General features: G+C 44.7%; 1 protein-coding gene across 1 annotated transcript in view; it reads right to left on the reverse strand.

Moving 5' to 3' along the window:
• Nucleotides 1-11213: 11213 nt before the first annotated feature.
• The window catches only part of Slc1a1 (solute carrier family 1 member 1), a 78031-nt gene continuing 62831 nt past the window's right edge, over nucleotides 11214-26413 (reverse strand). The window contains exons 7-12 of the mRNA XM_059253772.1: nucleotides 24293-24477; nucleotides 22621-22728; nucleotides 20882-21004; nucleotides 20130-20324; nucleotides 15248-15382; nucleotides 11214-13273 (exon numbers count right to left, since the gene is read on the reverse strand). Coding sequence (XP_059109755.1) covers nucleotides 13027-13273; nucleotides 15248-15382; nucleotides 20130-20324; nucleotides 20882-21004; nucleotides 22621-22728; nucleotides 24293-24477 — 993 coding nt within the window. The 3' untranslated portion in view covers nucleotides 11214-13026. The remainder of the gene's footprint in view (nucleotides 13274-15247; nucleotides 15383-20129; nucleotides 20325-20881; nucleotides 21005-22620; nucleotides 22729-24292; nucleotides 24478-26413) is intronic.

Genomic DNA, 26413 nt, shown 5'->3' on the forward strand with positions numbered 1-26413 from the left:
ACTCAGGAGGCAGAGACAGGTGGATCTCTGTGAGTTCAAGGCCAGCCTGGTCTACAGAGCGAGAATCAGGACAGGAACCAAAACTACACAGAGAAACCTGTCTCAAAACAAACAAACAAACAAAAAAACCAAAAACAAACAAACAAACAAAAAGCCTAAGCTATAAGCTGAACTGAACTTTGATAGTTAATAATGAGTCTCCATGTCATTATTTGGAGCTGGCTGGCAGGACAGAGAAAGACTCATTACAAAAATATATTAAAAATTGTAACAAAAATGTCTTACATGAGCCAGGGAGTTGGATATTTAGGGAAACAACCGGATAAATTAATTGGGAAAAGACCAGCAACCTGATTGTCTTTTTTTGATAAATCTGATTTTTGTGTTTCACATTTTTGTGTGTTAGGCTTAAATGGCATCAGGTCCCTTAAAGCCCAAGAAAAAGAATATTAACATCTGAAGAGTTCAGGTCTCATTTTAAAGCTTAACTTTCTAAGATGAATTTTCGAGAGGAGCTAATTTCTGTAGCTTAAATCATTCCCTCTCCCTTTCAACTCCTCCCAAAAATTCTTAATAAATATAGATCAGAAACAAAATGTTCCACAAGAATTTTCCTAAGAGAACTGCTTTAAGTAAATAGATTCCACAGAGCGTGCCACCCAACCAGACTTCGAGTTCATCTGCAGGAGCCCTTATGAAATGCTTAGGCAGTCTGGGGGAACAGGAAGAGGAAGAAGCTGGAAAGGGACTGTAGGCATGCTGTCTTCCTTTTGCCCTCTTACTACTTTTGCATCCTCTTCTACCTCATCTGCTGCAGACTGAATGATCGGGTCTCCTTGAAATCCTAACTCAAAAGGTGATACCATTAGGAAATGGAGCTTTGTGGGAGTCGAGGGTAGAGCCCCATGGATGAGGCTGTAAAATGGGCCACAGAACGTTACCCCTCCTAACACACGAGGACACACACAATGAGGTGAACCAAAGCAAAGGCTCTACCAGATTCCAAATTGGCTAGCACCTTGACCTTGGACATCTTGGCCTCTAGAATTGTGAGAAACAACTTTCTTTTGTTTATAAGCTATACCTAGTTTATGGAGTCTTGTCCTACCATCCCCCAAAGTACACTAAAAACCTTTTAGTTAAGACATGTGGGAGCTGGGTTTGTTTTTTTTTTCTTTTTGCCATAAGAAATTGGTTTTCAAAGGTAAATTAGGAATAAATAAATATTAAAACAAACAAAAAAAGATACTCCTGAAACAAAACTCATTTGTCCTTCTCTTAGAATTTCAGCCAAGTAAGGGTGCATTCCACCTTTGGAAGTCTAAGTCATGTGTCCTTTTAAATGGTCACAGTATCTCTGTAACAGGTCAGTTTGTTATTTTGATGTGAATTTTAAGTAGTCATCAGAAATAGAAGCTACTAAAACTAAAACTGTGTCATGATAAGGTTTCAGTCTAGTTCTCAGAAGAGGGCCACCTGCATGATACAAGTCAGCCCTGATGAGTGTGCATCTCATTTCAGTTGTTAAACTATGTGTCGACACATTCAGTATTGAGTTTAAAAGACACTTATTTTTCCTAATTGTGTATCTATATGTGGCTGTGTGCACATGAGTGCAGGTACCTGCTGTGGTCACAGGGGTCTGATGCCCCTGGAGCTGGAGTTTCTGGCAGTTGTGAGCTGCTAAAGATGAGAGCTAGGAATCAAACTTGGGTCCTCTGCAGAGACATCAAGTGCTCTTAACTGCTCAGCCATCTCTGCCTCTGGTTGTAACACGAATTGGTAAATGGTCTTATTAATAAAAAAGCCAGAGCCAGATATTGGGGTAAAAGGTGAAAGATCAGAGAAACAGAACAAGCCACAGCCAACCTTACCTTATCAACTCCTCAACCTCCAGAGAGACTTCCTGTTTACTCAGGCCTTGTATACCTTTCTGTGCCCTGCCATCTTCCTTCGTTCCTAGTGCTGGGATTAAAGGGTGTGTGCTTCCCAAATACTTGGTAGCAAAGGCATGAGATCTCAAGTGCTGGGGTTAAAGGTATGTGCTACCATGCCTGGCTCTGTTTCCAGTGTGGCCTTGAACTCACTGAGACCCAGACAATCTCTGCCTCCTGAGTGACAGGATTAAAGGTGTGTGCCACCACTGTCTGGCCTCTATGTCTAATCTAGTGGCTGGCTCTGTCTTCTGATCCCTAGATAAATTTATTAGGGTACACAACATATTGGGGTATACAATATGTCACCACATCTGGTGTTCCTTTTTTTGGGGGGAGGGGAGCTCAATCATGATTTCTTAATTTAATAAGAGTATAAATGCTCATTTTTATATGAAGTCCCCCCTTTTGTTTTTCTCAACAAGTTATGCCCCTTACTTATTTTCTGATCTGATCATTTTATTGTTTAAATTATTTTAATTTTTTATTTTTCAAGGAACTATTTAAGCTTTGAGGAGCCCTATCGAGGCAAGGATTGAAATTCAGGTATCTTGCTTTTGGAGTCTATGATAGCACAGATCATTTTGTGGTGGTGGGGGTTTGGTTTGCTATTGGGAGCACTGTATCATTGTGGTGGTTTGGATAAAAATGGCCCCTGTAGGCTCATATCTTACATGCTTAGTCACCAGGGAGTGGCACTATTTGAAATGATTAGGAAGATTAAGAGGTGTGGCCTTGTTGGAGGAAGCATGTCACTGGGGGTGGGCTTTGAGGTTTCAAAAGCCCATGCCAAGCCCAGTGTCTCTCTCTCTTCGCCTGTGAATCAGGTTGTAGCTCTCAGCCACGGCTCCAGCTCATTGTGTGTTGATGCTCCCACCCTGATGACTCCTGAAATTGTAAGCAAGCCCCCATATTAAATGTTTTCTTTTATAAGAGTTGCCTTGGTCATGGTGTCTCTTCACGGCAATAGAAGATTGACTAGAACATTAAACATAATGAAAAAGAATTCCTGTCATGTTTTGGTTTATAATTCCTTCCTTGGTCTCACAGTTGCAGATCTGACAAATCCAGGACTACATTTTACAAGTGTATTTCATGGTGTTTGGGTTTGTATAAGCTCCTGAGACAGCATCCTTTGTTGAACCTGGGCCTTCTAAGAATAGCCTCTGTACCGCGACACCATTTCTCTCTGCTCACCAGACTGGATGAAGCCTGTAGGCTTTGAATTATAACAGAGATAAAAAGGAGAGCATGAAAGATAATATCTGACCTAAAATGGTTTTAGGTGCTAGCTTGAGAAGCTTGACGAATTACCTGTGTGAGATCAACTTAGTCCCTGGATGTTGGGGACCCTTCTCAATGTGTCCATACCCCAAACCAGGCTCCTTTAAGGGACTTGCTGTGATCCAGAGAGGACATGCCTTCAGTCCATGCTGTGACCCACAAATCTTCTAGCACTGCCAGATGGGACCCTTCTCCTCCTTGATTAGGGGACCCATTCCAACACCACTTGCAGGTTTTCAGGTCTTGTCAAGGACCTTCTCTCCTTTCTCCTTTGTCCTGCTGACAATGAGAAGAACTGGGACTTCTGCTCTCTTGGTATGTATGGATCCTTCTTCCTTCCACACTGGGTCTGGAGGTCCCAAATTATGGTGGTAGACTTTATCAGAGAGAAGAACCTACGCTTGGTTTTACCTTCAGAAGTAGGGAATTGGGCCCAAATGAGTTCACGTGTATGCCAAATGGGTCCTTTTTTAGGATGGATGCCTTGACAGAACATCTTTACAGAGTGAGTGGTTCCAGTCCCAGAGATTTCCTCCCTGTGATTCTCTATCTTTTAGAGTGCTCCAAGAACATCTCTGTAAGTCCATAGTTTTCTAACAGTTCTGGGGACTGACTACAGGGCCTGTTCATAGTAGGCAAGTACTCTACCACATCCCCTACTCTTAGTTGTTTGAAGCAGAGTATCCCAGTCACATAGGATGGTCATGAACTCACAATCCTTCTGCCTCAGCCTCCCAAACACCACTATTCCAGGGATAATACCCTACTTGATTTTCTTATCTTTATGTGTGACGTGTATGACATGGTACATACATATGAGTGTGCCATTCTGCACATGTGTAAGTGCTCACTCAGAAGTCAGAGCAGGACATCAAGTGTCTTCCTCTATTGCTTTCTACCTTATTGTCTTGAGACAGTGTCTCTCATTGAACCCAAAGCAAATCATTTTGATGGGTGCTGAGGATTTGCACTCAGGTACTCATGCTTGTAAATAAGCATGATTACCCCTCTGAGCCATCTGATGTAAAAAAATAAGAAAGGAAAGACATGACTGTTCTTAGATATGGTGGAAGAGAAAGTTTATTGTAGATAAAAGGGAGAGGATAGCCGAGGCAGAGACATCTGGGAGAGTCCAGAGTGAACATGAGCTGGGCCATGTGAGGAAAAGGGAGAGGAGAGAGCCAGACTCAGGAAGGTAAAGTGGAGACCAAAAGGACCAGGTAACCAAAATGGTTGGATTATATAGGGAGAGCAGTTGGGGGAAGGGTAGCTCAGTCCCTAGGTTTGAGAAGTTTAGGGTAGGGGATGGGGTAATGCCAGCCAATCCCTGTTACAGCTGGGAACTGAGGGATACTGGGAGAACCTAGTGGCCAGGTCCACTTTGATATGTTAAATAGACACCTCAGCCCTTTGTCCCAGGTTTGAGACCCAACACCATCTCCCTATCCCTTGTCTTTATTTTTAAAATGCCCTGCAGCTCATAGTCAAATAGCACCTTACCTATACACAAGGATCCCCTGCTGGGGCACAGTTACAGTCTGTAGCTTTGTGGTCACCACACAGCTTTGCCTTCTTGTTAAGGCTGTGCCAGCCACAAGACCACACAACATACATGGTGCCTGGTTTGCTTTACATGACTGAGGAGTTTTGTGTGTGTGTGTGTGTGTGTGTGTGTGTGTGTGTGTGGTGGGGTGGTGTCTTGTCATCATCTTGACAATACCAAGAACTCTGAAATGACAACATTGAGGGGTTCCCATGGATGGCCCAGAATTAGTGATCTGGATTCTGGAGCTTGTTGGCCCCAAGTCACACCAAGATTAGGACTTTCAAACAAAGAAAAGGGAGGCTGGGGGTATGGCTCATTGGCAGAGTACCTGCCTAATAAGCTCAAGCCCATGAGTTCTAAGGCCAGCACTGCATTTGAAGAGACAGAAGGGAGACCTGGCAATGTAGAGATGTAGAGAGTTTGCTGGAAGGTGAGAGAGCTGTACAATGATCTGTGAGGTATATGGGTGGGTGGTTTTTAGGCCTTTGGTTGGGATTGGTTGGGAATGTTTTTAAACCAGACAGGTGTGTCGTTGTATGTCCTGAGTAGCCTGGGTGGATGTGGAGGATAATTTATCTTTTGTTCTTCCATAGGAAGAGGCCAGGAAAAGGACAACTTCAGGGTAATTTGGAGAGCCATGTTTCTTAGAGACCTCATTATCTGCCTTGGGGTGGTGGTGGGTGTGTGGGACCTGAAGCCATAAACACAGATGAAGGTTCTTTCCTCCCCTTTGCATGCCAATATCTGCTCTCATCCACTGATCCCTTTGCTTAGCATCTCTTGCCATGGGCCTGTATCCAGCACATATCAACCTAGGTGTAAAGATTTGAGTCCCTGGTTTTAGAGCCAAATAATACAACCTCTTCATGCCTCAGTTAAACATTTATTAAGCATTTAAAATGGAGGTTGTGATACTATTTACCTCAGAAAGTTGCAATGCAGATGACTCATTTAAAAGGCATGTTAAATCAGTGCCCAGCACAAAAGCAGAACCCATCAAGTATTACCATTATTATTTCCATCTCTTAGACTCATTTAAGGAAAGCATCATTTCCTTCCATGTTCTTGCTAAGGACATCAAGGCTCAGAAAACCAAATGTCAGAGCCAGATTTCAAACCCTGGTCTGTCCTATTTCCAAACCACACGGTTTATCTGTTGGTTTCTGTGACTTCTTGGTTGGTTGTCGCATGAACCTTATTGATCCCAATTCTTGGAGATTGTACCTGAGGGCCTGAACAAAACTAACTTGTTGTTTATCCCAGAGTGACAGGGTAACTCAGGTCTCCTGACAGTCTTAAGAAGGAGCTTAGCCACCTCTTGTGTCAACAAGAGGGCTCTCTGCTATTTCCTGTCCTTGAAATGTTGTTTGTAAATAGCATTTTTAGGAAGTTCTCCTCCCCTCCCCCCTTCAAAATAAGCCTCCCTGTTCCTTTTCCTTCAGGAACTGACACTCAGATCAATGTTCTGATCGGAGATAAACATCACACCTGTTTTAGTGGGATGACTTCCAGGAACAGAATGTAAGCAGTAGGTGCTATTGGTGGAAGTGCTTGATTCATGGTGGAAACTCGTCATGTGAGATCATCTGGCTCTGCATAAGGGAAGTTCAACTCGGGCATATGATGGCATCCTTTGTGCACTGAGTCATGCCGTGTCCAAGCCCTGACAACCGACCCCCTTCCACAGCCTTGTGGCGATCTCCCACTTTTCACTGACTGTCAGTAGGTTCCTACTCTGTGCTCAGTACAGTACTCAACCCTGTGGGGAGGGGGAGGTCACGTTAGGTGCAAGATATGGCCTGTCCCTATTGGAGTTTCTATCCTTACTAGGGGACAAGATGTCCTAAGTGTGGTTCTCAGAAAGTGTTGTAAGAGAGATGGACCACCAAATGCTCCCTCCAATCTCCCATGACATGTTTAGATTCTCCAAATATAAATGTAAAACAACAGAAGACTCCATGGCTGTGCTTAGTGGTGTAAAATAATGAGACTGATTTAAGTGAGGCTTGTAGAACTCATTTTCATTATTTTTTAGCCAGGTCTCATATTAACTTAGTAAAAGGCAATATCTAATCATGTGACAAAATATTATTTCTCTGTGTTCCAGGAGGTAAGAAACATTGGACAAGTCAGAAAGAAATTTAGGAGAAGTAAAGCATTTGAAGAAGACAATGGCCTGTGTAAGGAGGAGGAATTGTCCCCTGGGGACATCTTCTAAAGTGTCTTAGATATGAGCCCTAAAGGCTTTAGACTTTGTGCCATGGACACTAAGGTTTAGGGGTGAGAGAGTCAAGTACTTTCTAATGAGCTGCTTGGAGTTTGGAAGTGGCTGGTCAAGCTTGGAGGTGGGAGGAAATCTAGAGGCAGCCATCCCATCTAAGTGCTGTTTGATTTAGTCTATGGGTGTGTGGTGGGGACCAGGATCCAGATCCTCCAAGGAAGCAATGGGGCTGGTGACCTTGGCTGAGCTGTAAGGCAAGTGTGGCATAAGTAATAGGAGGCGAAGCATTGGCCAGGAGAATAATCTCCTTGTAGATCGATCTCAGGACACGGGCTCCTTCATTTCCTAACTCTGTGTTCTTTGTGAGCTATGAGGCAAGATGAACTTGGAGACTAGGAGGTCAAATAAAGTCTTTTGGAAAAGGACTTTTTTCTTTTTCTTTTATAGTCTCTTTGTAACAGGGTTGCTAGAATACTCAGAATACTTGGTGTGGGGTACTGAGAGGCAGAACAGGGGTTCACATGCACTGGAGGCCTTTTTTTTAAAAAATCTTTTTGAATTTCATTCTCATTATGAAGGTTTCATTGTCGTAAATATGCTGTAGAGGATTTTTAGGTTCTACTAGTCATGTCTAAAGGACAAAATCCTGGGCAGCATCTTCAGAATCAACATGGTCCACTCAGGGGTTCCCCACTGAAGCCCACAGAAGAGGGACTCAAATGATTGCACTAACCTCTGTAAACATGTGTACAACTCAGATCCGTTGGATTCAAAGGCAGGAAGAACCGTTGCCACCCTAAGACGAGGGGGAAATGGCTGTGTTCTGGAAACACTACTCAGTTCAGGAGAGACTTCTGGAAAAGGTTCTGAGGTTGGTGTGGAGTAAGTTCAGTTTAAAAGCTCAGTAGAGGATAGAAATGGGATCTGAAGTTTGGCTGTGAGGCCAGGGTAGGTGACAGCCACTTGCATTGTGTGGCCATATAGTTTTGGTAATCATCGGTGTAGAGTGATAGTTGTGGTCATGGACGGCTTTCTGGTGGAATGGCACGAAGAGACACCAGAATGATACAGAGCTGGTTCACCCATCCCTTAGTATTCACGGCCCCCGTGCATTTGGCAGAAGCTGAGATCCTGAGTAAAAAGCAGAAGGAGGGTAGCTTAGGAAGGTGTCAGGAAACGCGAAGGGGAAGTTGATTAGTATTGCAGAAGACCGGAGGCTGATGACTCGGGAAGTGCCTGCTTGGATTTTGCTAACAGGGCACTGGTCACCTTGGAGGTTAGGAGAGCTGTGTGGGTGGAAGGCAGACTGCAGAGGATTAAGACTTTAGCCAGGGGGAGGAAATGAAGGCAAAGGGAAGACCGAGGAACAGCTTAAAAAGTGTGGAGGAAAAGGAAGAGCGAAAGTGGGCTCCAGCTTCTGTTCCGGTATCTGCCTGTCTGCTTCTAATTTTGTAACAGATAGCTCTTCTGGAAAAATTGGGCTTTGATTGAAGGACATAAAGGAGATTTGGGTGGAAGGATATGATATTAATGATAACAAGTCAGTCATAAGGAGGGGAGGCCAAGCCATTAGGTGAAAGGAGGGTCATAGATACATTAATTACCCATAGCCAGAATGGGAAAAATGGGGATGGAGAATCTGAATAAGTAAATTTGGTTGGAGCAAATTAAGTGATGTGAGAAAGCACAAACAACTTTGAAAGAAGAAACTGGATGCTCTTCTGCACCCCCGCCTTGGCTTTGCCTACATCTTGAAGCCTTGTAACTAACTGGCTAGTCAGGAAAAGACTTGGAATCATGTGTATGTCCTAGCTGGGTGAACTTGGGCAAGTAACTTGGTAGGCCAATTTCCTCATCTGGAAAACAGGGCAATAGGAGTGTTAAAAAGAACAAATACGATTATATATATATATTAGCTCTGTGCCAGCACATGATCAATGCAAGACCTCATTAATGTATTTAAATCGCTTTATTGAGGCATGATTGTCATGCAATAAACTATTTGTGTATAATTTCACATAACCATCTGTACAGTATCATCCCTGTCACCACCTCCAAAGCAAGCTTCCCTCCCTCCTCCTCTCCCTCCCTCCTTCCTTCCTTTCTCCTATGCTCAAAACCCTTAGCAAAACTGTAAGTATTGCAATGCAATATTTTTAATTATAGGCATTATGCTGTAAAGCAGATCTCTACAAGGATTCTTAAATGTCTTGAAATGTTTGGGTCACCTGAGACTTGAGTTAAAGTGAATCACATGCCACCACCTCTGTTCCTTATGTGACCTTGGGAAAGTGTCTTAGCCTTTTGTACCAGCTTTATTTATTTATTTTTTTGGAGGGGGCAGGCGTCTTGGGTTACTGGAAAGGATCACTAAGGTGAGAGGGTATTGGAGTTGCATGCCCACCTGTAACAAGTCCTTTTTCTGTCCCACCAGCTAGCTCACAAATAACAACACAGAGACTTCTTCTTAATTATGAAAGCTTGGAGACTTCTTATTAATTATGAAAACTTAGCCTATAGCTTAGGCTTGTCCCACTAGCTCTCATAACTCAAATTTACCCATTTATATTAATCTGTGTTCTATCATGGCATTACCTCTCTTCCATCTTGTACCTCCTGTTTCCTCTCCATGTCTCCTGGCATCTCCTGTGTGCCTAGACTATCTCCTCCTACTTCCTCTCTCTATCAGGAAGTCCCTCCTGTACCTCCTACCTAGCTATTGGCCATTCAGCTCTTTATTAAATCAATCACAGCAATACATCTTCACATAATGTACAAATATCCCTCAGCACCCACCAGTTGTGTGTCTCTTGTGGTTTCTTGTTGAGCAATTACTAACTGTAGAATATCAGTGCAGATGCACATCATCATCAGTGCTGTGCCAAGGCTGTGCAGAACCCCTTCCCTCTTGCCACAGAGGGAAGGTTCTTAATCACCTGCAAAGCCATTACAGCTTCTGCTCCCCTCTCCTGATCGGCAAGTCACACTGTTCCCCATGGTGACCTAAAAACAAGGGTGGGTTTTTAATAACCCAGAGAGCTTACAAAAAAAGTCCTCCATTGGTATTGGTAATGACACTCTCTTTTGGGAGAAGGCTAAGCTCATGTACGGGGCCTCTGCTCAGCTGTACCAGCTGTTCCAAACTGTTCTAAGGGGCTGTGTTATTGGGAATGTTCCCACCCCCACATTGCAATTAAGACTCTGTCCTGTATTCCTGTGGCTAGAAAGCAACTGGCATTTGTATGCTGCCCTTCTTCAGTGGGGCCCAGGAAACTGTCTGTTCCTTTGATATCTACCATACAAATGAGTCCTCTTCTACAGAACTTGCTGATAAGTGGGGTGCTCAGGTAAGAGCATGCCATCCCATTCAAAGGTACTTCAAATCCTGCCACTTGTAATTGGTAGTCCTATCTCAGAGGGTAGGATTGGCCCTTCAGTGAAACAAATTATCACACTATTTGAGATATGGCTGCCTTCCATGATAGCAATTTCTAGCAAAATTCTATTTTCATTTCAGCCACAAAATAAGAGCTCAACTGTCCATAATGAGCCTGTATTTCAGCCTTGTAATCCTCACCAGTAAACATGAAGGATCAGTATGTTTTCCTCAAGTCCTGACCTCTCATTCTCAGGGTGATAAAGAGTTTTCAAACCATCCGTCTCTGGTTTTAAAGCCAATAATCATAGAGCTTCTTACACTAGCCCCACATTTCACCTTTCCACACCTACCCAGGTAAGTAAGATAAAAAAATAGATAAGAGGCAGGAAGATAAGGGGGCAAAGAGTGGGAGAAATATTTATTGAGAAGGAAATGGAACATGTCCTTTTTCACGGTTAACAGCACACACAGTGCGTTAAGTAGCTGGCTACAAGGAATTTGTGAACGGCTCTACCAAACTCTAGTGTCCTTAATGAGAGCCACCTGATAAGGGGGATAGAACCATTCATTTCTAAATAAAGTATTCATTCAACTTCATTTCGAGTTACTTCCTATAAAGAATACTGATATTTGTACTTTGGATTTCAGAGTCATTGGTCACTGTGATGTCTAGTCGGTAATTCAGTGTCCATTTCTTGTAGCTTTCAGGTGCAGGTGGCCAACACTGAGCTCTCGTTCACCTCCCTGCAATCTTTGGCACAGTTTCTGGCTTCTTAAATATAAAACCACGGGTGTAAGGTGGCTAACGATACTACAGAAACACAGCGGCGTTAAGAATCTGTCTCCATGTTAAGTACAAGTTTTTGTTGAGCTTTATTTACAGGATGAGGGCAGAAGTGTAGACTTTTAATAAGCCATCTTCAGAAATGAGCAGGAGAAAGACAGAGGACTCGAAGCAGCAAGGCCAAGATTCTCCGAATGATCCTTTCCTAAGGAGGCAGAAGGAAATGGAAACATTTTCCCTGAACCACTGGCACCAGTAGCTCACGGCCTGGGTTTTATTTTATAAGAATTCAGTATAGAGCTGGGCAGTGGTGGTGCACACCTTCCAGCCCCGCACTTGGGAGGCAGAGGCGGAAGGATCTCTGTGAGTTTGAGTCTAGCCTAGTCTACATAGTGAGTTCCATGATAGCCAGTCCTATGTAGAGATACCCTGCCTCAAAAAACCCCCAAAGTAAAAAATGTATAAAATAAAGTAAAAAGAATACAGTATAGGGATAGCTTGGTCACCTTGCAACGTGGCTTATTCAACTTAGGCAGCCTGTTTTGAAACACAGCTTGGGTGATGGCTTGCCACTGTTGTCTCTGCCCTCGTGGGCAGAGGGGACCGAGGGCAATAAAGGGGCAGCCCTTCACTGTGAAGTGGGTCTGAGTGTAGTTGAAGAGCGAAGCCTTGAAGCCTTGTGTTTGGATCTGAGCACATCCAGCCTTTGAGAGAGCTGCCTTTGCAAATGAATTTACTCAGTGTCCACAGGGACTCCTCCCTGGAGAGAGCTTGAGGCCAGGAGTTGGAAATGATTGGCTGTGCCACCATAGAGTTCCACCATAATACATTTCTGTTTTAGGGGTAAAACGCAGTAACCAAGCAACTTGATGTCTCATCCCAGAGCTCCCTGACAGTGTTCTGGTGAGCTCCAAAGTACACCTCAGCTGGAATTGCAGGGTTTGGTTGGTTGGTTTTTTGAGAAAGGTTTTCACTGTATAACAGTCCTGGCTGTCCTGGAACTCACTTTGTAGACCAGGCTGGCCTTGAACTCATAGAGATCTGCCTGCCTCTGCCTCCCGAGTGCTGGGATTAAAGATGTGCGCCACTACCACCCAGCTTGGAATTGCAGTTTTGATTCAAGTACAAGGAGAGTGTCTTATTTCACATTGATAGTTCATTACTGATCTCTGTCTTGCAAATTATATGAAAATAATAAATATACACACATATACATATAGTTCTATACCGTACACTGGCTAAACAGCTACCAGCATCCCAATACAGTACATTGAATAAGAAACCCTCTCCCTTCCCCTAAACCCTACAACTATCTTGAACTATTATTGCAGAATTATGCTGATCCTTTTCTTTTTTGTTAGAGTAGTTTGAGAGTGACTGAATATGAGGTCAAATGGAAAATTTGGCACTTTAACTGGGTGGGGGTGCTGTTGAGATGCATTATAATCTATAAAAAGTGAGAAGGCCAAGGAAGTCACGCCAATAGAAAGCCTGAGTAAAAATTTGTAGCCAATAATAATATTGTTTAAAAACCCCCAAACAGTGGTCTATGCACAAGAAAGCAATTTCTCTTCCATATCCATTACCTAATTCCTACAGTTAACTACTTCATATGCTTCCGCACTTTGTTTTATAGAATTAGAAAATCCAGATAACACAACTTTCTTAATTTTCTTTCACTCTACCCCACCCTCAATTCCCAAACCCAGAGAACAAAGGCTATAAAGCCAAATATAGAAAATAATCTGGAGGTCTGTTTATCAAACTAAATGGACAGTTGACTCCTAGTGTTTCCCTCACTCCTTAATGTTGGAGTTTGCTAAGAGATGGCTCCTGTGGAGATGTCCGTTCTCATCCCAGTCATCGGAAGCTAGGCCTCTAGAACTGTGAGGTCTGGGTAAACGAGATGGTGTCGGATTTGTCCACCGCAAAGCCACCATTGACATAGGACTTCTTGGTATCGGAGTCTTCACTGTCGAGGAGTGTGGATTCCAAGGCAAAGGGGTTCACGATGTTGACTTCAGATGAAACATCCATCTGCTCCAACTCCTTCTTTGAGAGTTTCTCCACAATGCCGGTCCCAAATGCGTCACCCAGAACATTCACCATGGTCCTGAACCGGTCCCTGGGAAAGAGACAGGAGAGTCAGAATGAGTCCAGGTTTCATCTTCCTTCACTGATGGATGGAGAAAGAAAGGTTCTGATGCGTCTGGTTATGATTTAAGTCAATGCAGAATGCTGTCCCCTGACTCGCCAGATGCCTCACTGGCCTGGAGCAGAAGGTGGCTCCCAAAGGGACAGAATGAGAAAATGGCCTCTACTTGGTCCATGCTCCCAGTAGTAGTAACGACCTCTCCCAGTCTCCAGAAATTCCCTTTCTTCCCAAAAAAGAATGGGGTCTCCAGAGATACTTGGAGGGTACTAAGGATGGTTCAGAACTCAAGAAGTCTTTGAGCTGACTTCTGTTTTGTGGCTTTCCTAGGTGCCCTGGTATTATGGGCTCTCTTTTGGCTAAGGTGAGGGAATCTGAATATTTGGTTGGGGTGGACGGTGCCAGGTATGTGAGTCTCAGGTGTGTCCCCGGTGTATTCATGTCTTTACCAAATAAGGTCACTCGATGAACAACCTGGCAAAGACATGGGAGAACATGGCATCCAGAAAATATAGGCCAGCCGGGAAATGGATTCCTCTTCAATACATCAAATACATTTGTCTTAATCCCAGGCAGGCCAGAGAAGAGGCCAGGTGCAGGAAAAGCCTATTGTGAAGGCCTCCAGAGGGTGTGTCCATTTTGATACCGAGGACTTGGTGAGAGAACTGTGAACATGGGCACGCTTGTGAGATGACACTGTGAGACAGGAAAGGCCAACAGTGACTGCACATGCCACTGTGGATGCCCTTCTGACAGGAGACGTGCCACAGACTGCACTGGCCCAGCATCCCTGCATCCCATAGTTTGGACCCTGCACTCATCTTGGCAGTGAAAGTCACTGCTTCTAGGAAAAGCCAGGGTTCAAGTCAGCCTGGTTCTTCCTTTACCTGAGATGTCCATTTCTGTGCAGAAGTCACAGCTCCCAAGCCAGGTACAAGGTTGGCACCTCCACAGCATGACTGTGTCCTTTTCTCCAAACCTAGCTGCTGTTTATAGACTGTACAACCCTGGTCTCTCTCTAAGGTGAGGTTCAATATGGAGCTATATTTACTCTGATGCCCAGGAGCAGAGCCACACCTTGGTACTGGAAGGGAGATGTGAGTATCAAAACTAAAGCCAGAGACCAGGCTGCTCCACTTTCAATTCGGGGCATCAAGGAGGCATATCCTCACACAGATGTTCTGTGTATGGTGTGTGTGTGTGTGTGTGTGTGTGTGTGTGTGTGTGTGTGTGTATGAGATACAAGAGAGCAGTCTGGGGCTAAGTGGTTTGATGCATTGCCATCACAGCAATAGAACTTTCCCTATGCCGAGCATGTACTGAACTGCCAGGCATACTTCTAGACGCCTGGCTCAAATGAACCCATTTGGTCCCTACAACAAGCCACTGAGGTAGGCATAACCTTTTCCCATTTCATGAATAATGGCAATTGGGCCTCAGAGGGGTTAAGGAACATGTTCGAGATCCTAAACCTAGTAAGATACCAGATGAGGATTTAAACACAGGCATATGCTAAAACGTTTGCCTTTGTCACCAGCCCAGAGGGTTCCAAGATAGCTGGAAAGATGCTGGGATTTCAAAGCAGGTGGTGCTGTGCTTATGAAGCTAACTTGAGGCTGGGATATGTGGGTCTGGCTCTGGGGTTTTGTCTCACTCGTCCACTATATTGTCTCGTATTTAATCTTGTCCCACACGCAGCCCCTAACCTTAAGTGTCGCCAGGCATACCATGAACTGATGGAGTCACTGGCTTTTTAGAATCCCTGCTGAAGTTCCGAAGGGTTAAATTTAAGCATGTGACCAGACAGCTTGGCTAAAGGAAGTGAAAGCAGCAACAGATGACTCATTAGGCACCGTGAGGAGGAAAAGCACCGCACCGCGAAGATTCTGCATGGCTAGGAAGCTGCCTGCCCAGCCCACAGAAGCAGGGGAATTTATTCCAACTCACAGGAGCCAGTCCACGGCGATGATGAGGGTGACATCCTCAGCAGGCAGGCCTACAGCACTCAGCACGATCACCATGGTCACCAGGCCAGCCTGGGGCACGCCAGCAGCTCCAATGCTAGCAGCTGTGGCTGTGATACTGTAGCCAAAACACAATGGCAGGAAAGGGTTAGACCCCTCAATCGCCCATCCAGGCCTCAGGCCTGAAACAGGCTCTGTGTCCATTAGGTTCCTATAGGGGACAGGTAGAACCTATTAAATATCAGTTCTGACTTTCTGACTCGTGTATCATCGATCTGCCTATAATCTGTCCATCTATCCATCCATCCATAATATATGTATACACACAGATGATGGGAGCTGCTGGGACTTATGAGGAACAGAATGTCATGGAAGCAGAAGGGCATTTGGCAGATCACCCTAAAGCAAGGAAGTATAGAATAGCAACAAGTGACATCAACGCTGAGGCAGAATTACCCAGAAGGATGGTAGGAATTTACCAAGAGGAGTTTTTATACAAGGCTTTATCTACCCATCCAACGCCCTGATCCCAAGTGTCAGATCCCTCTCTACTTATGTCCTTCCTCCTCCAGTCTCTGCTGCTCAGTCATTTGCAGAGCACTTAGCATGTGCCAGGAATTTCTGTTGCCTGGAAAGGTGAGAAGAGCGACAGACAGTAGAGTGGATGGGCAAGGATGCCTGAAGGGAAGGCAAATGGATACAGCAATGGTTAAGCTGGTTTTACGTAATTTCCCGGTATCACCAGATTCTCGCCTTCTCCAAGAACACCTGTTTAGGACACTGAATTGAGAAACTGTGTGATTCCATCCAAGGTGCGAGCATTCCTGACTGATCCTTCTTTCCAGCAGATGCACTTTGTGCAAAAGGAGGAGAGATCTGGAATCCAGGGTAGGTAGCCGGAGGAACTTCATCACCATGTGTTTGACAAGATCCCCCAGACTAGGGCACAGGGATTCTTCTCCTGGTAATGTGCAGCTTCTCACTAGCAGCATGCTTATTTTAACTGGGTCATTGTGAGCCATCAAGGCTCCCCGTGCCCTGAAAGTCCTCTGAATTGAAGGAGCAGGCAGGGACACCCACAGTGCTTTCTGGAGGTATAGACTCACCCTCAAGCTAGAGTACCATTTCCAGATGTGGGTGGGCTGAGGAGTACAGGTACAGAAACTGCTGAGTTCAACGAGATAAAACCCAGATCTAGCCACAAATCCATATTCCTCTAGGTCCCAAAGGTCTCTGAATTCTCAGAAAACAGATTCTGCTGCCTACTTATCTGTCTAGTGCTGTGTTCTAGAGGCTGCTCATGGGTCAGAAGCCAGCCAGGTTCTTTGCCTAGTATGTGTTCCTTTAGAGGCTATGGCTACTTATTTACAGTGACTTAGAGAGTTCTGGAGTTGGACCAACATCTCTACACGTTTTAGCCTTACATCATCCATCAGAGCTGTCCTTCCTAAGTCCTCTTATGAAAAACCCAACATGATTTCAATGCTGGTTGAAAAAAAAATTAAACAATGCATCAATAGGTTTTCTTTGTCAGAATAGATACGTGCCCAGGCTCATTGACCCCATCAGAAGCCTCAATATATCATGGTTAGCCATTTTGAGGCTGGGCTTCAGAATCCATTCCGCCTACCCTTGAGCCTTGATCTTGCTCACAAAACTTCTGTCACTTGATTGGCTTTGGTGCGACATTCAGAACATTGTTATCTTCAGATAAGGGGAAAGATATGAAAACCTATTCATCTGCTTCAACAGTATCCTGCTTCAGCAAAAGGGTTTTCAGCTTCTGAGATACCAAGTTCTCCCGTAGCAAACTGGCCCAGCAGGATTGGAGGCTGGGCTGTGAAGTAGTGTGGACACAGGTTTCGGAGTCAGACACATCTGGCTATGTTCCAGGTTCTGCCAATTTACTAAGAGCATTTTCTTCAGCAAGATGTTTCTCTGAAGCCTGATAAAGATCAGGATAGTACCTGTGCAGAAAACTAAAAATATGCCACTTTTGCTGTTCTGCTAGGACCAATACCCATGATGCTCTGAGTACAGCAGCCACTAACAACTTTCTGGTTGAGCATGCTGAGGGACCAGAAGTCTTAACAGCTCTCTGGTAGGCAGGCAGACAGCGCAAAGAGGCACTAGGTAGATTAATGTACTCTCCCATACACATTTAAGATGGCTGACTTCCTTCTCCCTCTTTAAGACAAAGACTTAATGTTTTTCCTGCCAGAGGAGACTCTCTCCTGTTAACTTTTAAATGAAGGGAGGGGCTCTGATGGTGGGAACCAATCAGCTTTCTTTCTTTGTCTGGATTACCCAATCCATTGCAACATCTCAAACTAGCCAATCCTGAGGGAGAAAGGGAACTCCTCCACCCTCAAACATGGAAAGTTTTGGCTCTACCTGGAAAACTCAGATTCTGGCTTCTGGACCCTCTCTACTACTGGGGGAACATGTCTCTTTGTGTGCTTTGGGGTGTGTGTGTGTGTGTGTGTGTGTGTGTGTGTGTGTGGTGTGTGCACATGCACGCATCACTAAAACCTGGCTGAGTGCTGAGACCTTGCTTTTCCTGTTTTTCTATTCTTTAAATCATCAGAGAAGAGGACTCTGTTCCTGCAGCCCTAGTGAGCCTCACCATGATGACGTCAATACCTAATCTGGAAATCCAACACCCTAAATGCTCCAAAATTTAAGACTAATGTGACAGTATGAATGGAAAATTCCACATGTGGTCTCACATGACGACAGATCACAGGCAAAACCTAAGCACGCTACAAATATTGCATATATATATATATATATATATATATATATATATATATATATGAGCACATATGGCTATGTACAATGTGTGCATGATACATAAATGAAGCTGGCCTGGTTTCATCAATCGAGGTCAACTGGAATCCCAATCTGTCACTCAAACAGTGCCATCCAACAGAGCTATCTGTAGTGATGGGACTCTTCCACATCTGTGCTACCCAGTAGTTCAGTCAGCCATTGGCCACACCGGGCTAGTGGCTACATGATGCCATCCTAGGAATCAACTCCAGTGGAATTCACCAATGCCATCTCTACCACCTCCTCACTTTTCATTTGCCTTGAATTCTTTTTGGCATCAGACACTGAACCATTTTAACCCTTAAGAATAAACCACTTGTCTCTAGGTTCCCACAATGCCCCTGGCTTCCTCCCACCTCTATTCTTTCTCCCTCTCTTTACCTCCCTCATATCCACCTCTAGTAGGACTTTCTGAGGCTTTGCCTTGCTTTGTTCTTCTCTACAAACCTCTCCAGCATAATGTCACTCATTCCTAACATTTCCTGGAGACTCACTGTGTCAGCACCAAGACTTTATAAACATCCTCTTTCTTAATTATCGTATTTGAATAAATCATAGGCACTGTTATTTCCTCCTTTTACAGGTGAGAAAACAGAACTTAGATAATTCAAATAGCTTGCCCAAGGTCACAGTTATAACTAGTTATAGTGTTATGGACAGATTCAGACACAGACTCCTGACTTGTAATCCACATGTCTTATGACCACTGATAAACAGCTGACCCTGACTTTTGGGTTTGTAATTCAGATCTATAGCCTCAATCATAGCTGCATTTGATTTTTATAAATTTCCAATGTTTTAAATTTTCTTTTCTTTTTGGTACGCCTTTTGTAGACCAGGCTGACCTCAAACTCAGAGATTCGCCTGCCTCTGCCTCCCGAGTGCTGGGATTAAAGGTGTGTGCCACCACCACCTGGCTTGTATTTTATTTTTATTATTTTGTGTGCCTGTGTTTGCATGTACACATGTGGACATGTGCATATGAGTACAGGTGCCTATGTAGGGCAGAGATACTGGATCCCCTGGAGTGGATTTCTAGGCAGTTTTGAGCTAGCCAACATGGGTAGCTTCTTGGGTCCTCTGGAAGAGCAGTTAGTTCTCTTAACTACTGAATTATCACTCCAGCCCCTTGAATTCTTAAAGGCATTCAAATTGAATGTGTCAAGAAGTATAAACTATTTTCCCCTTGTGTCTCTTGTTCTGATGAGCTCAAATCATCCATCTCAGCCTTTTCCTGTCCCTTAGCCTGAATCCAGATAGTGGCTCTTTGATTCACTAACTCAGAGGTGTGCTCAGTGCCCATCTTGATATAGGTCATTTGGAGACTTACTGATTTAGTTGGTGGTCCCTGCTCCCACCCAAGCCTCCCATCGTACTGCTAGTTATCTTTTTAAAATGCAAATCTGTCTATGAGATGATAAAATGTTATACTAGATCCTCCGCACAGGGCTCTTTATGGCCAAAGAATCTTGACCCTGATTAGGCCATGAGTTACTCCTGCTGTTCTCAGCTCTTAGCTTTTGTCCTTTTCCTGCTAAAATTCTTGTTCCTAATCTAAGATTCATCTATACTTCCTGCCCCTCTAGGAATCCTTCCCCCCTCTTCCCAGGTAGAGTTGATCCTTCCCTCGCTGGGGCCATCTTGTGACCCCCCCAATCATTTTTTCATGAGAGTCCAACCACAGATCCAGCATTTATTTGGGCATCTAATCCCCACCCATCAGGGACTCCCATTAGAGCAGGGGATAATGCTTATTTAACCTTGAGTCTTGGGTGTCTAATCTGTGCCCTGGCACTATCTGGCACCTATTGGTCACACTAAACCGAAGAGAGAGATGCTTTAGCTACTCGGATCCTGAAGCAGGAATCACATGTACCACGAGTCTACCCCTTGTCTTCATCTTGGGTGGGGACTTATGAACCAATAGGACATTTCACCTCTGGGTCCTTCTCGTCCGTCTTCAGGGATCATGTCAACTTGAGGCAGTCCAGGTAGCAGTGATGCAAAGGAGAGTGACAGACACTGTGCCTCACCTGATGGTGATGATCTGCCCAATGCTCAAGTCCAAGCCATTCAGCTGCGCTATAAACACGGCGGCCACGGCCTCATAGAGCGCAGTGCCGTCCATGTTGATGGTGGCACCGACAGGCAGCACGAACCTTGTGATCCTCTTGTCCACCTGGTTCTTTTCTTCTGCACAGCGGAACGTAACTGGTAGAGTTGCTGAACTGTGGCATCAAGGGAAAAGAATTTAGGTCGAAGAATGCCAGGCCTCAGTCTCCACCCAAAAAGAACCCCTGTCTTCCAAAAAGTGAACAAAGGGCCCTGCGGCACGCTAGTAATGAAGAAAATAGTTGATTCTTATTTTATTGTTATGTGTATGGGTGTTTTGCCCAAACGCATGTCTGTGTGCCTGGTGCCCTCAGAGGCTGGAAGAAGTTGTTGGTTCTCAGACATTTGTGAGCCACTATGTGGGTGTTGGGACTTGAACCTGGGTCCTCTCCAGCCTGTATGCTGGTACTTTGTGCCAGTCCAGGAATCGGAAGGTGCTGTGCCTACCACTGACCCCAGTTACTGCAGAATATTTTCTGGGTATCAGGCCACAGCAAGAGTGTAGGAAGTATTCAAAAGGGTGGAGAAATACATTCAAGGAGATGGACAGAGAATATAGGCACCATCTCTCAAGGGTGTCTATCCAAACTCCAGAAGCTGGAGACATCGCCACCAAGTGACAAGAGCCGACGACGCATCGTCTGGAGGCTCCCCCAGACACTCTCATAGTTACCTGGAAGATATCATGAGAGCCGTCAGGAGGGCTTGCGCCATGCCCAAGGCAAATCGGAAAGGGTTCTTCCGCACAATTATGAAATAGATCAGTGGCAGTACTATGGTGGAGTGGATTGCCAGCCTGCACACGAGAAGGAGAAGAAGGCCTTAACACCACTTCCTCAGACCTGAGCCTGGTTTTCAACCAGCTTTCCCAATTATGACATCTTTAAGCTTTCGTGAAGACCCAATGAGATGGGGATGCTGACAACGAAACCATGTCCCCATTCCACGGGTGGGGATGTCAAGGCTCAATCAGCAAGTGAGACACCTTGTCAAAGTTATCAGCAAATCGTGTAGCTGAATAGATTTCCAAGCTCATTGAGGGTCACATCATCTCCACCTTTGTAATCGACATTCCTGCTCAGTGTGCGATGATGTTCCTCTTTGCCACCTTCTACAGAATTCTCTCTCTCTCTCTCTCTCTCTCTCTCTCTCTCTCTCTCTCTCTTAAACCTCAGGTAATTGTTCCTCCTTTCCATACCTTCCCTGGCTGAGCTGATCCTCCTCTCAAGGTCACATTTGTCCCCAACCATGATACCTCATTATAGCTCTTATCACACACACCCCCATCCCATTCTGGACTAGGCTTGTGAATGGTGTCTACTATCGAAGACGGAAGTCAGAGTTGCAATAAGGAGATACTTGTGCTTTAGGTCCGGCCCTCATTTCTTTATTATCCCTGTCCTCCCAGAGTGCCTCACGTTGGAATCTACAGGTTGCTCTACATGGGGTTGACTAAATGAGACCCACCAGCAGATGGTGTGGACACGTAAGTGCAAGCTGACAGTTCAGTTAGACAAGAGCCCCACCTCTCTGATCTCTGTGGTCTAGTAATTCAACTCTGACCCTCACGCTGTAGGGCCAGGCTGCTTCTGTACAGCTGTGTTTTTAGCACGCTGGGTTAACAACTAACCAGCTGTGTTGTGGGAACTCCTCAGTGTAGCCAGGTTCGGACAGGGAAATCAATGGCTCAAGCTGGGTGTTTGGCCCAGTGGAAAACTAATCTGTCATTTACTCATTCTCTTGCCCCACATTTCTCAGTATATAGGACCATTCTGTCCTTGGCCAGGTGTTTGGTGGCACCATTCATAACCTATGCCATCTCTTCTGAAGGAGCCAACAGCTGGATTGTAAGAAATATGCAAGGGACTCAACCCTGTCGCCTTCCTGTTTGTTTTACGGGTTCTGAAAGGTCTCAAACACTTACTAAATAGCCCGATGATCTCCCTGGCACCCTGACACCCTGGTGACACAAGGCACAGCAGTAGCTACCAGTCCAGCAAGAACATCAGAACCAAAACCAGTCCTACGTGCTTGAGATGGAATTTATTTAGGTCCTTCTTATTTCTTTCAGTCCTGGAATATGGGGGAGGCATTCTTTCCTGCTTGATTAGTTTACATTCCGAAGGAAGTAGAGGACAGGCGATAGCCCCAAGAGCCTACAAATGAGTTTTTCTCTTGTTTTAAACCCAACCAGTAGAGGCAATGGCAAAGTCTGGTCCAAGCTGTTCTGCCAGGAGCTGGCAATTAGCCCAGCATGATCCACCTACAGCACAGCTGTTAAAGGGCAGCCTTGATACTCTTTTATCTCCAAACCCCATCTTTCCCTGTGCAGGGGAGAATAAGCCACATCCAACCAGCTACACCCTGGCCTTTCTGCAGGGAATTCGGTTTCTTCTCTTGAGTCCGACATACCCACTCAGGACCGTGGCCATGTAAAGGCCCAACTTGCGGAATATTTCCCAGTCTTCAACTTCTATGATCTTCCCAGCAATTAGGAACAAAATGCCAATGGGCATGTAACTAGAAAGCAAGCACAAGAAAGACACAATTCAGTCATCAGGGGGTTTCTCAGACAGGTTGCTGGGGAGGGAAGAAGCCAGTGTGGGCATGCTCAGTGTGCATGCTCACTCCACCGGGAGGACCACAGGCTATAATCAGGAAGCTAAGGGTTCAGCTTCAAGGCCTGTATGCCTCTAATGTCCTTAGGACCTGTATACTCTCTTCATTCTACTCAACTCCAAATTAAGGGCAGCTGGCAAGGATGTGCATTACAGAAGCACACACACAGTGTACATATACCCTGGTGACCATCATATCTGCTCATATCCTATGAGCCAAATCTCTCCAGCCAATGATCATCTTGCGTCTCACGTGTCATGGATAGAGGCAATGGTAGCAGCAGTGGTGTGACCACGATAGCTCCATTTGTGGAGCTCTATCTAGCTATGTCTTACGCTGGGGAAGTGTTTTACACACATCATTTCACTGGATGTTCTTCCCCTAGCCCTGGGGGCAGGTTTTTCTATCTTTTTCTTGCAGGTGATAAAGTTGAGGTTTTAGTGGGATTAAGTGACTTCCTTGGCTGTTACCACTGGATATTTTATTGTCAGTCCCTGCCATTTGGGTTATAAAATGTCGAGCCAATTCCACGTGAACTAGGGGAGGGAGAAGTCTCCCAGGAAAGCTGAACTTTTGGGCATCTCAGTGGCAGGACAGACAGGAGGTGTCTCTGAATGCAGGAAGACAGTTTTCTCATTCAGATGTGGTTGTGCCCAGGCTAGAACAGTTGTGATATTTTGAATTTCATTTCTGAATAGAGCCTAAGAAGAAAAGCACCTTCTGTTCATATATGCCCCAGGAACTTTCTGACAGGAATGCTGGGTAGCTGCAGGTTGCTCTCTAGGCCTGAGGTAAGAGGTAATGGCTGACAGGCTTTCAGGACTAGACTAATTCCAGAGGAGGATATGAAATTAGTTAATACTTCTGTGGTGATATATTGTGTACCCTAATAAAGCTTGCTGAGATCAGAGGACAGAGCCAGCCACTAGATTAGACATAGAGGTCAGGCAGTGGTGGCACATACCTGTAATCCTATCACTTGGGAGACAGAGATCTGTCGGGCTCTCTGTGGGTTCAAGGCCACACTGGGCTACATGAGATTGATCTAGTATAGGAGAGAAAACAGAGCCAGGCAGTGGTGGCACACACCTTTAATCCTAGTACTGGGAAGCACACACACCTTTAATCCCAGGAAGTGATATCTGGGCAGAGAAAGGTATATAAGGCATGAGGAAGCAGGAACTAACTCTCTTTAGGCTGAGGATTTTGTAGATGTAAGAACTAGTGGCTGACTGTTCTGCTTCTCTGATCTTTCAGCTTTCACCCTGATATCTGGCTCTGGGTTTTTGTTTTTTTTTTTTTTTTTATTAAAAGACCATTTTAGATTCAAACAACATAGTCCCATCTTGATTTTAAATATCTGCCTTCTCTAGGAAGTACCCACTGAGGAATGTAAGCCTCTTCTTTCCAGTTCTGAGAAGGTGTTACCAGGGGAAGCAAAATGGCATTAATCAGCGCTGCTCACCACATGATGATCTGAACGATTTTCATGGTTGCATCACTCAACGCATTGAAGAAGTCCACCAGAATCTGTCCCTTTTCTCCCATCTTTCCAATGACAAGTCCGAAGACGAGGCAAAAGATGATCAAGCCCAGGACATTGATGCCATCTGAATACAGGCCCACGATTTTGTATTCCTTTGTCATGTTCTGTGGATCAAAACGAAGAAAATACACTGAAGCATGATGGGAACCAGAGTGATCTGAGTCAGAGGTATAATGATAATGTGGAAAGCCCACCCAAGAAATGCTCTGCCTCCTGCCACTGAAGTTTAAGGGCTTGTTTTTTCTTTTAACAAGCCCATCTGTGAGCATGTCTTTTGAAAAATTCCAGTGCTGCAATGTTGTGATTTTTTTTTATGAATTTTAGAATCAAGGCATTTTTCAGGGTTAACCACTAGCTACATTTGGAGAATTCTTTTTTAAAAGATAGAAATTAATAATGCACGAACTACACAGTGTTTACCAGCATGAACATTGGGAGGACATTATACCATCTGTCCCTTCCTGATAATGAAGCCGAGGGACATTCATCATTATCTTCAGTCTGATGTGACCAACAGGATTTTAAAGCTATGAAAACTAGCCTGATAGCTGATACTATGAATCATTTCTTCATTCTGAGCAAAAAATAGCACAGGATTTACTAAGAGATAACATAATCTGTGTGGGAGAGATCAGATCTATAAAGAATTATCCTGATAAGCTCCTGGGGTACCAGTCATGTCTTATTTATGACAGAACAAGTGTTTATGGTACAGCTAGAATGTTCTAACTGCACAGGCTATGGCACAAGGTTTTAAAATGTAGCTGGAAAGACAATATGAACTGTGAGAAGCATGAGCCAATACCAAGATGGTATTAGTATCTTAACTGCACAGCCACAGTATGAGTTACAAGTGTCACACAGAAACTAGGACATAAATGCTGTCTGTGAGGTTAGGGAAAGCTAGGTGAGGGTCTTAGTTAGGGTTTCTATTACTGTGAAGAGACACCATGACCATGGCAACTCTTATAAAGGAAAACATTTAGTTGAGGTGGGAGCTTACAGTTTCAGAGGTTTAGTCCATTATCATCATGGTAGGACATGGCAGTATGCAGGCAGACATGGTGCTGGAACTGCAAGTCCTACGTATTGATTGGCAAACAACAGGAAGTGAACTGAGACACTGAGTATGGCTTGAGCATATATGAGACTTCAAAGCCCGCCTCCACAGTGACGCACTTCCTCTAACAAGGCCACACCCACTGAAACAAGACCACACCTCCTAATAGTACCACTCCCTTTGGGGGCCATTTTCTTTCAAACCACTACAGTACCCAAGAGACAAAGCATGTTCAAGGAAGATGCACACCATAGGCAGAAGATGTGGTGCACCAGGCCTCTGTAGCCGGCTTCAATGATTCCTCCTCATCCTTTATGGCCCCCAATGCTCCCAAAGCACCCTGGTTTCTCTGAAGATGACATTTGTCACTCCTTGTCATATGATGTCATATCTTTTCTTCCACTATCCTCTTAATGTGCAGCAGCAACTCCAATATGGAGGGTGCTCAGAACACTATTTGTGAAATCTTATCAATAGTTAGGAACAAGGAGCAAGTAAAGGGTGGATCTGCATAGAAGAGAGCCCCACTCCCACCCTGGGAGGCAATAAGAAACCTGGCTACAGAGGACCCATGGCCATAGTTGGGAGAAATGGAGGCCTTTTGCAGTAGGAAGCAGGGAGCCAACAATGGCCCACTGAATTTAAATTATATTTATTCACTTATTTGTTACCTTTATGTGTGTGTGTGTGTGTGTGTGTGTGTGTGTGTGTGTGTGTGTGTGTGTGTGTTTATGCTATGCATGTGGGGATGCCCATGGAGGCCAGAAGAGGGTACCAGATCCCCTGGAACTGGAGTACAGATAGTTGTGAGCTACCCAATGTGGGTACTAGGAACTGAACTCAGGTCCTCTGGAAGAGCAGCAAGTGCTTTTAACCACTGAGCCATATCTCCACACCCCTACTTATTTATTTCGACAGGGACTCACTTGGTAGCCCAGGGTGGCTTCAAACTCATGATCTTGCCTTAACCTCTTGAGTGC

The sequence above is a fragment of the Peromyscus eremicus genome, chromosome 1, assembly GCF_949786415.1.
Source record: "Peromyscus eremicus chromosome 1, PerEre_H2_v1, whole genome shotgun sequence".
Lineage (NCBI taxonomy): Eukaryota > Metazoa > Chordata > Mammalia > Rodentia > Cricetidae > Peromyscus > Peromyscus eremicus.